General features: G+C 39.8%; 1 protein-coding gene across 1 annotated transcript; it reads left to right on the top strand.

The window, feature by feature from the left end:
- Positions 1–1,057: 1,057 nt before the first annotated feature.
- On the top strand, positions 1,058–4,099 carry LOC104887018 (heat shock cognate 70 kDa protein 2). Its single transcript, XM_010671594.4, has 2 exons — positions 1,058–1,356; positions 2,171–4,099. Exons 1-2 carry the CDS (start codon positions 1,143–1,145, stop codon positions 3,898–3,900), a joined length of 1,944 nt encoding a protein of 647 aa, XP_010669896.2. The 5' UTR covers positions 1,058–1,142; the 3' UTR covers positions 3,901–4,099.
- Positions 4,100–12,661: the final 8,562 nt, after the last annotated feature.

Genomic DNA, 12,661 nt, shown 5'->3' with positions numbered 1-12,661 from the left:
AGCTATATGTCGTTATTTCCTGAGTCACGAGCAAAAAAGGACTTAAAATTCTTATTTGTGATAAATAGAATAATATGTGCAAAACAACTACAAATGTTGTTTATAAGAAAGTGTTCCAAAATGTATAACTTCATACACATTTTTGTAATTTTTGTTATTATAACTTTTACTTATTGTTTCATTAGAAAATTTATTGTCTACTATTCGTTTCATTGGAAATTTTGTCTTACTAAGCAAATCTCTTCCGGTGCATTTTTGTACGGGTCCAAAAACTAGTATCTTATATTACGTTTTCAATCCACATTTAAAAATCTTTATTGTCTCGAATTTTAGCTCCTTCCTTAAAATCATTCCTCAAAATTTAAATTTAAAATCCAATGCTCTACCATTAAGATTGACACTATCTCAAGTTAATGTCAACTTAGTAAGACATAAAACTGTAACTTTTTTTTAGAGGAAAATCGTAACTGTATGGAGTGAAAGATTCACCATCCCAAGCCCTCAAGTTTTCCAAAATGTGAGATTCTTACTCAAACCCCGAATCTAGCAAGTACATTTTTTTTTTTTAGGTAATGCAAGTACATAATCTTAAAATGAGTCCTCAAATTAATATTCTTTTAGTTTGCAATCACCCATCAATCCAAATCTGACTTATTTATTTGAATATGATAGATTCGAATCAATACCGTTATACAAATTTTAAAAATTGAATCGAGTCCAACCAAATTCAAGTTGAATCCTAAACTTACGGCCACAACCCAAACTACAAACCCAAATCCAAATCCAAACCCAAACCCAAACCCAACCACAACGGCAACCACAAATTCACAAATCACAACCATCCCTGTCCAACATCGGCAGCATCCACATGATTAGACTTACTTTGACGCTAGGTTATTTTCAACTTTTACAATTAGCCAACTCATAACCTACTCCAATCGGTTGGCACCCATAACCACCAATCCCATCCAACGGCTATAAACCCATAAGAAGATTCTAGAAACCCACAAAAACCCCTCAGTCTCTTCACTATAAATCTTTCTAACCCTAAACACTTCCCTCTCCCTCTTTCTCAGCCGCTACATTCAAACTTCCCTCAACTTTCTCTTTCCTCTCTTCCGTTGTTCAACAACTGTGGAATAATGGCAGGAAAAGGAGAAGGTCCAGCCATTGGAATCGATCTCGGAACCACTTACTCCTGTGTTGGAGTATGGCAACATGACCGTGTTGAAATTATTGCTAATGACCAGGGTAACAGAACCACCCCGTCTTACGTCGCTTTCACCGATTCTGAGAGGTTGATTGGTGATGCTGCTAAGAATCAAGTTGCCATGAACCCCATTAACACCGTCTTTGGTTTGTTTCTTTTTCTCTCTCTTCTAATTTAACTTCTCTTTTTTTTTTTTGTAGCTTATGTATTTTTAGATCTGTTTTTGAATGTTGTTGTAATCTGAGTATTTTAATATTTTAGTAAAAAATTCGACTTTCTTTTGCTTATGATAAAACATGATTGCTTGTTGTTATAGTTTGATATAGTTTATGCAATTTGTAGACTGACTTGATAAATTTTCATGTTTGAAAAAGATAAACTTTATATTTCTACGTGCTAGTTAAATTATGGATTTGCTAGTTGTTTGTTTTTCGATTAATTTCTGTTACTTTTTCCAAGCAACATCGACCATTTTGAGATTTTTTTTTACTGTTTGCAACAATAATATCATGTTCATCATATGTTCTTTTTTTTATATAGATTTCTGAAAATAACAATCTTATGTTCGTTCATCCCCTTGTTTCGATGGGTTGTTGATTTTTCGTTATTTAATGTAGCAGAGGTTTCTTGGTGCATTTCTTTTGTTTTTATTTATGATGTGAGCATAATGAGCCTAAGTAGTTGTTAACTTAATGTTCAAGAGTTCAATTTCATTCTTTTATATTTGGTTGGAAAGCTGTCAAACTTATGCTATGAAGTAGTGTATATAATTATATATAAATGTCAGTTTTTTTTTCGGTATGATTTTAGCTGTTTGGAATTGTTTACCTTGAATATACACTAATATTATGCTTACTGTTTTATATGAAGTTTATTTTTCTGTAGTCGAGACTGCTGTGTGGTTTTATTTGCTCCATTTGAATGCCATGTTCTGATTTGGAAATCTTGATTATACTACAGATGCCAAGAGGTTGATTGGTAGGAGGTTCAGTGATGCGTCGGTTCAAGCCGATATCAAGCTTTGGCCATTCAAGGTTATTCCCGGACCTGGGGAGAAGCCTATGATTGTAGTTAACTACAAAGGTGAGGAGAAGCAGTTTGCTGCTGAGGAGATCTCTTCCATGGTCCTTACCAAGATGAAGGAGATTGCCGAGGCTTACCTTGGTTCGACTGTTAAGAATGCTGTTGTTACAGTTCCTGCCTACTTCAATGACTCTCAGCGTCAGGCTACCAAGGATGCTGGAGTTATTTCTGGCTTGAACGTGATGCGTATTATCAATGAGCCAACTGCGGCTGCTATTGCCTATGGTCTGGACAAGAAGGCCACCAGTGTCGGTGAAAAGAATGTTCTTATCTTTGATCTTGGAGGTGGTACCTTTGATGTGTCTCTTCTTACTATTGAGGAGGGTATCTTTGAAGTGAAGGCCACTGCTGGAGACACCCATCTTGGTGGTGAGGACTTTGACAATAGAATGGTGAACCACTTTGTTCAGGAGTTCAAGAGGAAGCACAAGAAGGATATCAGTGGTAACCCAAGGGCACTTAGGAGGTTGAGAACTTCTTGTGAGAGGGCAAAGAGGACCCTTTCGTCCACTGCTCAGACCACCATTGAGATTGATTCTCTATTTGAGGGTGTTGATTTCTACTCCCCTATTACCCGTGCTCGTTTTGAGGAGTTGAACATGGACTTGTTCAGAAAGTGTATGGAGCCTGTTGAGAAATGTCTGAGAGATGCTAAGATGGACAAGAGCACTGTCCATGAAGTTGTTCTTGTTGGTGGATCCACTAGGATTCCCAAGGTCCAGCAGTTGTTGCAAGATTTCTTCAATGGTAAGGAGCTTTGCAAGAGTATTAACCCTGATGAAGCAGTTGCCTACGGTGCTGCTGTTCAGGCAGCTATCTTGAGTGGTGAAGGAAATGAGAAGGTGCAGGATCTTCTGCTTCTTGATGTTACTCCTCTTTCTCTTGGTCTTGAGACAGCTGGTGGTGTCATGACTGTCCTTATCCCAAGGAACACTACCATCCCCACCAAGAAGGAGCAGGTTTTCTCAACTTACTCCGACAACCAGCCCGGTGTGTTGATTCAGGTCTATGAAGGAGAGAGGACCAGAACCAGGGACAACAACTTGTTGGGTAAATTTGAGCTTTCTGGAATTCCCCCAGCACCTAGGGGTGTTCCTCAGATCAATGTCTGCTTTGACATAGACGCCAATGGTATCTTGAACGTCTCTGCTGAAGATAAGACTACCGGACAGAAGAACAAGATCACAATCACCAATGACAAGGGTAGGCTATCTAAGGATGAGATTGAAAAGATGGTCCAGGAGGCTGAGAAGTACAAGTCAGAGGATGAGGAGCACAAGAAGAAGGTCGAGGCCAAGAATGCCTTGGAGAACTACGCTTACAACATGAGGAACACAGTGAAGGATGAGAAGATTGGAGCCAAGCTCTCTGAGGATGATAAGAAGAAGATTGAAGATGCCATTGACTCTACCATCCAGTGGCTTGACGGCAACCAGCTTGCTGAGGCTGATGAGTTTGAGGACAAGATGAAGGAGCTCGAGAGCATTTGCAACCCCATCATTGCGAAGATGTACCAGGGTGCTGGCGGTGACATGGGTGGAGGCATGGATGATGAAGTTCCCCCAGCTGCTGGAGGTCCTGGCCCCAAGATTGAGGAAGTCGACTAAGTTTTTCGTTCCTTTTTCGTTACTATGTTCTTTGGATTAGGTTTTGAAAACAATTGGATTATTTTGGCAATGGTTGTTTACAGTGGGTTAAGCACCCACTGTTATTTTGGGATTTAAACTGTTATTTTTGCTGTAGGACAAGTAACTTTAGGATTATTACATCTCTTCGTAATTTGAATCTTTTCTCGTAATTGTTCCATACTTTTTCTAAATTTATTTCTTACTGTTTATTCTAAATTGTGTGGATATTGAGAACTTTTTGCAAAGTACATCTTCATATAATAAGTAAATTGGAAAATGTAGTCAAAATTATAAAAGCAAGACCAATAAACAATTATTGGAGAGTTTTTGAAGCTGCTTTAGGAAAAACGGGGTTGACAAGTTCAGAGGTTTAGGAATCCGGATTCTAGAGTTCTAAACGCGTATGTCCTTAATCTGACTTTAAATAAAAATGTGTTTGAATTTTGATAATGAAAACCAGGATCATGTGTTATTGTTGTCGAAGTTTAAGATCAATGTGCAACAATCTCATATAAGTTTGGGCACAGCAGGTCGAAAGAAATTGAAACCATGTGTTTAATGAGCGTAACACGGACAGTTTCATCATACATTAACAATGAGAAATGAATTTTGCAATAACGAATCCAAACTTGATATTATGTTGAAAAATAAACATTCATAAAATCATATTTTAACACTCCACCCTTGTGTAAATAGACAAATTGTTTGAGCTTACATTCCCCAACACAAACCATTTATATTGATCATCTATAACTAAAATTCATTCGGAGGTGATGTTGAGTCTAATGCAACAAACATTCTACATTATAATTGAATGGATTAAACCTATTCATACGACAATTGCAAGCTATTGTTATGGGCCTTGTGAACTTGAGCCCTTCCTACCTTCATAATACGTCAACTAGGAAAGGAAGCTGAATCTTCACGAATATCTTGCAAAGTATGACATATGGATATGTCTGCTGTCGCTTGGTATGCTAGGTATCGTACAAGAAGTTCTGAGTCCGTGATGATCATTATACTGGTAAAGCTTGTTGTGCGAGCCCACTTAATGGCATAGAGGCATGCCACATCCTCAGTTTGAAGGGCCGAATTTGCATACAGGAATTTGCCTTGTTGTTGAAATGGTCTTGTGTGTTGCATCGCACTCCATCCAGCGCCGTCATAACCAGTTGTTTTATCCCAAGAGCCATCTATTTGGATAACGATGTCCGGAATGCCCATTTCTATTTGCCCTGGGTCTGCTATGATAAACCCCGGGGGAAGTTCATAGTTGGGGGCCGGAGGAGGGGTTATCTTCAGAGCATCATCCCCTATGAACCTTGTATGCTGATCATTACTCTCCGTAACATAAACATCTAGGAGCTCTAACGTGGCCCTTATCTACCGAAACACTTGGTCATTCCTGGTCGTCCAGATTGCCCACAAAGTGCCAATGAAATAAGGAACCCGTATACTTTGATAGCCATCTTCTTTAAGAAATTTGCCAATCCAGAACTCAAGCCATGCAGCCAGCAACATAGAGGGGTGGTCAGATGATCGAATTTGGAGACCACTCCTCTCCCATGCCTCCAAAGCTAGAGGGCAGAACCTAAATGTATTGTTGATCATTTTCATTGTCTTGTAAACATACCTTGCAATGGTTGCTTTGCATGATACCTCGTTGTTGTAGATTGGAGGACGTAGCCAAGCAGTTGTGCCACAATTTCCAGACAAAAATTTTCCATTTTGGCATGATGTTCAATCCCCAGAATTGTCGAAAAAATTTCGAAGTCTCTGGGGTTGTCATGCTGTAATTTTCACGTTGTTGTTGTTGTAAAAGAAACTCGTATCCCGATTTCGTATTGTAATTTCCGGAACGAACAAAAGGCAAGTAGTATATGTCTTGTGTGTCTGACCGAGAAGGCAGTTCCATACTCCGAATTAACAGCGCATCAGACGGAATAAAAAAAATCATGTAGCTGTCTCATATTCCATCCCTGGTTATTAGGGAGAATCAGGTCTGCGACCATAGTACTTGCCGCAGTTCGTAAAGTAACCTCATCTCGAACAGTTGGAATCTTTCCAAGAACCCAGGCTTGCGTCGCGACTCTGATGGAAATTCCATTACCCACTTTCCATACACATGTCTTGTTCAGTGTTTTGCTAGCCATAATGAGGCCTCTACGACCCAGAGAGAGATTGTGGTTGGAAGATCTGATCCATGAATTGTGTTGGTTCGACGACTCGAAAACCCTAGATAACAGTAGTTGTGGGTGCTGGATAATGCGCCACACCTGTTTCATTAGTAGAGCTTTATTGAACAGACCAATGTTACGTGTACCAAGGCCTCCCTGACCACGAGGTTGATGTAAAACCTCCTTCCTTTTCCAATGAATCCCGATTTGAGAATTTTTTTTCGAAAAGAATCTTGCAATCATAGCATCCAGCTTGTTAGCAATAGTAATTGGAATCGGAAAATGGAAAGATGATGCATGATAGTAGCTACTAGTATAGAGTTGATGATTATAAGCTTCGTCGGCTGAGAGAGTAAAGTCGAGTTCCATGTAGCTATTTTCCCCGATATAATATCCAGAAGAAAAGTAAAGTGTTGAACCTTTGATCCATGAATATCAATTGGTGACCCAAATACGTACCAAGCGATGGTTTATCATCCAGCTGTAGATTATTTTTGTAGATTTGACGTTGTTCCAGAGATATATTAGGGCTGAATTTCACAAAAGATTTTTGGCGACTAATCATCTGCCCCAAAATAGTACAGATTCTTGATTTCAGCGTATTGAGTGCACTACATGCTTCTTCTGAGGCTCGAAAGAAGAAAAGAGCATCATCTGCAAAAAACAGATGAGAAACTGTCGGACCTTGTTTGCCAACCTTGATACCCTGTATTGTCTTATATCCGTGGCCAGCGTTGTCATTCGAGAGAAGATATCCATACAGAAGAGAAAAAGATACGGTGACAGAGGATCCCCCTGACGTAAACCACATTGTGGGAGAAAAGTTGGAGTTGCTGTGCCATTGATTAAAACTCTGTAAGAGACTGTTTCGATACATTGTTGAATAAGTTGGATCCAATAATCTGGAGATCCATAGGCTCTCAAAACTTTCAGGATAAGCAACCAACTGACTCTGTCATAAGCCTTGTTCATGTCTAATTTTAGTACTGCCAAGTGACGAAGCCCTGTCCGTTGCTTATTGATGATGTGAGTTAACTCATGTGATATTAAAATATTATCATCCATATGACGCCCCGGAACAAAAGCGTTCTGATAATCCGCTATTAGATTCGGTAGAAGGGGCTTCATCCTGTTGACCATGCATTTTGCCACACACTTATAAATAACATTACAGAGGCTTATAGGACGAAATTGGCTTACCTCCTCTGGTGGGTTAACTTTCGGAATAAGGACCAAAAGTGTTTTGTTCCATTCGTGAAGGAGATGGCCAGTGGTGAAAAACCTTTTGACTGCGTGCAAAACTGAAGACCCGATAATTTCCCAGTGGATTTTATAAAACTCTGCCGGAACGCCATCAAGCCTAGGCGATTTATCATTTGCCATATCGAAGATTGCATCTCGAATCTCTTGATCTGTGATTGGACAAACCAACTTTTGCATTTCCCCATTCGAAATACAAGGCAGGTTTAGCTCCCTAAGAACTAGATCTATCTCCTCTCATCGTTGATTGTTAACCATAATATCGCTATCTGATGCGTGATAGAGACTTTTAAAGTACGTTTGGATCATTTGAGCAATATCTGCTTGATTTTGAACCCATTCTCCTGTTGGCGTTCTAAGCATATATACAATTTTTTTTTTGTTTCTTCTGTCGTAATCTGTTAAATAGGAATTTCGAAGGAATGTCCCCTAACTGTAGGTGCTGGTCTTTTATACGTTGATGCCAATATGTCAAAGCCATCGAAGCTTCATTAATTAGTGAACGATGAAAGACACCCCTTGAGCAATTGTTTGAACTTGGTTCCCGTGATGCTGAAGTTCGCTAAACACTTCTCGCCAATTGATACCCCAAAAAAGTCTTTTATCCAAACACCAAGATTTATGACGCTTACGAAGTAACTCCAATTTTCTGGCCAGATTATACATAGACGAGCCTGCTATTCTCAACTGCCAAATTTCATGAATTATAGCAATTACCTCTAGGTATCGTAAGCACCAGTTTTTCTACTGGTAGGGCCGTTGTGGTTTGGAGGACTGGGGAGACGTTTGAAGCCAAATGGGGGCATGGTCGGATTGAATAATTGGGAGATTCTGAACAACAGTCAACGGAAATTCATATAACCATTCCGGAGATGCATAAGCTTTATCCAAACGCTCCATGATAAGATCAGAATCAGTCCCATTATTTGTCCAGGTATACCGGGGACCATAAAAAGGAATATCTCTTAACTGTAGTTCATGTTTCCATGATATAAATTCCTCCCATCCTCTAATTAGTCTTGCTCCCCCTAACTTATCAGAATAATAATCCACTTGATTAATATCGCCAATGATGATGTAGTTCGTGTACTGTTGCAACAATTGTGTCAATTCGGCCCATAAAACTGCGCTATGTTGTAAGTGAGATTCGCCGTACAAGAAAAGGCAATGCCACATCTTCCCATTCATAGTAGTTATTTTACAAAGTACATAGTTTCTAGATAGATCAACCACAACCATGACCAACGGCCCCCAACAAAATACCGCCAAGCCGCCCCTGGTATCTACTGCATCTACCCCACAAAAAGAAGTAGGACAAGTTGATCTAAGCATACAAGCTACATTATTTACACTAGTCTTAGTCTCCTGTAAGAACAGAAACGAAGGACGATAACTCGAAAGGAGCCATCAAAATAAGGAATTGTGGGACTTGTTTTGTCATTAAGTCCTCGACAATTCCATGCCAAAACATTCATGATGATTTTTGTGGTTGATTAGGGTCAACCACATCCCGTGCATTATCATCTGTTGAACTTCCTATTGCCAGTCGCAGGTGCACTATCATATCAGAGCCCATGGAGTCATTTGCAGGTGTATCTAAAGGTGCAGAAAAGGTGATATGTTTTGGTTTCTTTTGTGTCTAGCAAGATATAGGTTGACTTGGTGACACTGCCGCTGCTCTCTTACTATTTTTTGATGTCGTGATGGAGTCTTCTGGGACAACTCCAAAAGCTGTAGCCATGTCCATATCAGTTATGGCTTTACTCCTCACTTGCGAGCCCTTAACACCACAAGTAATATTGAAACCTCCCTTAGCGTCCCAATCCTCCATTCTTTTTTTCTGCCTTTTAAATCTAGCTTGAAACTCATCCCCACCAAATCTGAAAAAAGATTCTAATGATTGACTTTTAACACATGGAGCGTCCCTTCGCCTCTTTCCCATGAACATAGATGCCGATACAGGAAGATCAAGTACTGTATTTCTCGGAATATCAGGTTGTTGGCGATGTCTGGGGTTATTTTCGGATGATGAATCTGATATTTCATTATGTTGCAAAATATCCAGTGGAGAAGTAGGTGAATAAATATCATCAGACCAACCTGAGCCATTATCAGATTCATAGACCAACTGATGTGTCTGCAGCATGGGGTTAAAAGTATCTGCCATAGGTAGGGGGGATAACCTAAATATGTCATTAATAAAGCTCGAAATATTTCGAAGTTCTTCAGGTTCATTACTCGAGTTTGTTCCAGGTAAATACCCCTGATTATCTATCTCATTATCCAAAAAGCCGTGCAACTCATTTAATGCTTGTTCTTGAGCTCGACCCACCCAATTACTAGGCCCAGCCTCTTGAGGCCTCGGAGGAGTAATTTTTCAACCTTCAAGTACCAAACTTTCCAGGGTGTTTGGAGGGTTAGGTGGATGGGTCCTTTGCTGATGGGCTCGGCTATTGGGCGTATTCTAACCTGTTGATCCGCAAAGATTTCTCACAAGGCTTAAGGATCTACTAGTCCAGTTCGACACTCCTAGCTGTTGAAATAAATTCCTATGGGTGCTATTGGGCTGGAGGGGAATGGGCCTCTGTGAGTTCAGCAGCTCTGAAGGGTCATGATTTGGTGGGAAATTCAGGTCAAAAGGTGGGAGTGGTTCAGTATTAGGCTTTGGAGATTGCTGTGGGATATTCACTGAAGCACCCGGGTCTAGGCCCAGCCCAAAACGACGTCCAGGCGAAGGAGTTACGTTTTCCTCCCATCTAATTGGAGTTCGAAGATTAGGCGAGGCATCCGAGAAATCCGGAGGTGGGTTTGTGTGATTTTGCGAATTTTCGTCTGAGTAGTATTGTTGGTTGATACCCATTAGTGGGGGTTGGAGGTCTGGAGTAGCATCATAATAATCATCGGGAGAACTCTCAGACTCTCCATGGTCATAAAGGTAAAGGTGAGGGTATATGTAAAGGTCAAATTGCGGCCCGGTCATGTGAGGTGGGATATGGGTTAAGTTTAGTCTTGGATTCCTATGCAAAAATCGATCACTTAAACCCCGAAGTAAATTTGTGTATAGCGGGATTCCTGAATTAGTTTGCAAAACCATCATCCCATCTCTTTCAAAACTACTCACACGCCTCTGTATTAATCTTGCAGCATCATACGCTGAAAGAGTGCATCTTCTCGTGTTATGCCCTACACAACCACACTCCTTACAAAACTTAGAAACTCCTTCGTAACGAAAATAGACCCACGAAACCCGGTTACCCTCCATGGGAAGGAAGCATCCTGGAATTAGTGGCTGTGACAGATCAATGATAAGCTTTGCTCTCAGGTATGGTTGTTACGGCAGACCCACACCATGATTTTCTATGGCCTCTATAAGTCCAACATGACTTAAAATCCTCACATTCCATTCAGTATTTAGATAACCCCATGGCAAATCATGCACTCGGATCCAGATGCGGCCCATATTAAAATTGATACTGGTTGGAATTTGTGTTGCAGAGCATGGTCTAAAAGTTATGGGTTTTCCATCGATAAAAGTAGTATTAAAAAACAAGATAACATCTCTGTTGTGAGGGTTTTGACAATCAAGGATAAAGTAGTTGCCTGTACGGAATACTCGGATAGGTTCACGTGTATCCCAATGATTGTTTACTATATTAAAAACTAAGCTTTGGTTTGGTGGAGAAGAATCAAAAAACAAACCGACAACCGCATTATTCCAGTTTATAGATTGGTTGGTGAAACTTTGCTGGGGGGAGAGGGGTTTATAAGGATTCCCATGCGTTGGGTATTAGTAGGATGAGGACGAGGGTTATGTGGTATTTGGTGGTTTGATGAGTTGGAGTTAGGATGCTGATTCATGGCTTTGTTTAAAGGAAGTTACTGCAATTTTTTAGGTGAGATACAGGTGAATTTATTGAAGATGAGTAGTTGGTTTCGAGATAAGAGGTTGCATTCACACAAGGGGAATTTGGAATCAAGTAATAAATAGAGGTCAAAATAGAAAATTTAAGTGGTAAAATAATGAATTAGGTGCCATTTACCTGGACTTCATGGTTTGTTGCATGAAGAACACCTGTCCCTCATGGAGACAATAGCTCACAACAAGAATCCGCCTTTATAGCGTCTGAATTTAGCGTCCGATAGTAGAAGTGGACGGTAAATTTAAAATTAGCGTCCGATATATAACTGATGCAAATTAGCGTCTGCTTTCTTGTTTTTAGCGTCTGTTCTTGTAAACAGACGCTAATTAGCGTCCGTTTAGTAAATTAGCGTCCGTTTTGGCAGACGCTAATTTATTGGTCTTACCAAAAGTAATCGACCGCTCCCTCAAAAACCTTCCAATTGTCCTAAATAAGAAATAAAATCCTCTCTTCACCGCTCTCTCTCACTCAATTCTCTCTCACCTCAATTCTTTCCTCTGTCTAACTCTTCATTTTCCTCAGGTCTGGTATTTCGTTATTTCTCTCGTTTAGATCTGGTATTTTTGTTCAGTTGGTTGTGGTTAGGGTTTTTTTCGTTATTTCTATGAGCATCATCGCCGTCTTCAAGCATCATCGCCTCTTCTTTATCAGGTATATTTTATTTTATTTTTAATTGTCGTTTGAATTTTCATTTTTGGATTTTCAGTTTTTGAATTCTCAGTTTTTTGGATTCTCAATTTTCGTTTCTGAATTTTCATTTTTGGATTTCCGTTTTTCAATTTTCAATTTTTCAATTTTCGCTTTTTAAATTTTCAGTTTCTTAATTTTCGTTTTTCGAATTTTCATTTTTGGTTTTAAATTTTCAGTTTTTGAATTATCGCTTTTTAAGTTTTTAGTGTTTGAATTTTTGTTTTCAGTTTTTGTTTTTGGATCTTCGTTTTCGCTGTTGTTTTGGTTTGGGTTTTTGGCTCTGCTGTTTTGGTTTGGGTGGGTCTGTTCGTGGGGTTGTTCGGGGAGGGTGGTGCTTTCCGTTTCGTGGGTGGTTTGGGTATTTGGGGTTAGATGATGAAGCCGGATGTGATTGGACCAGGGGTGAATATCTTGGCTGCTTGGTCTGAGAATGCTCGACCTACTGGGTTGGAGAAGGATACCTGGAAGACTAAGTTTAACATCATGTCAGGTATATTGTTGTGGCTTTGTTGGATTTTTCTGTTTTTATGCTGGTTTTTGATTTATTGTGCTAATTTCTAATATTTGAGCTTGTTTCTATTTTTGGAATTATGGTTGTTGTGTGTATTGAATGTAGGTGATTGAGAAACCAAGTAAGTGTTGGCCCAGTGGTGATGGGGACTGGCTTTGGTAGGACAGACTCGTGTTCAAATC

Source organism: Beta vulgaris, chromosome 2, assembly GCF_026745355.1.
Source record: "Beta vulgaris subsp. vulgaris cultivar EL10 chromosome 2, EL10.2, whole genome shotgun sequence".
In the NCBI taxonomy this organism is placed as follows: Eukaryota; Viridiplantae; Streptophyta; class Magnoliopsida; order Caryophyllales; family Amaranthaceae; genus Beta; species Beta vulgaris.
The sequence above is the reverse complement of the archived record's forward strand: the minus strand, read 5'-3'. Positions and strand labels throughout refer to the sequence as shown.

Excerpts from the sequence above, each read along its gene's own strand:
- LOC104887018 (XM_010671594.4), top strand. The coding sequence starts at position 1,143 with ATGGCAGGAAAAGGAGAAGGTCCAGCCATTGGAATCGATCTCGGAACC. Across the intron at positions 1,357-2,170 it reads CCCCATTAACACCGTCTTTG|ATGCCAAGAGGTTGATTGGT; the intron begins GTTTGTTTCTTT and ends ATTATACTACAG.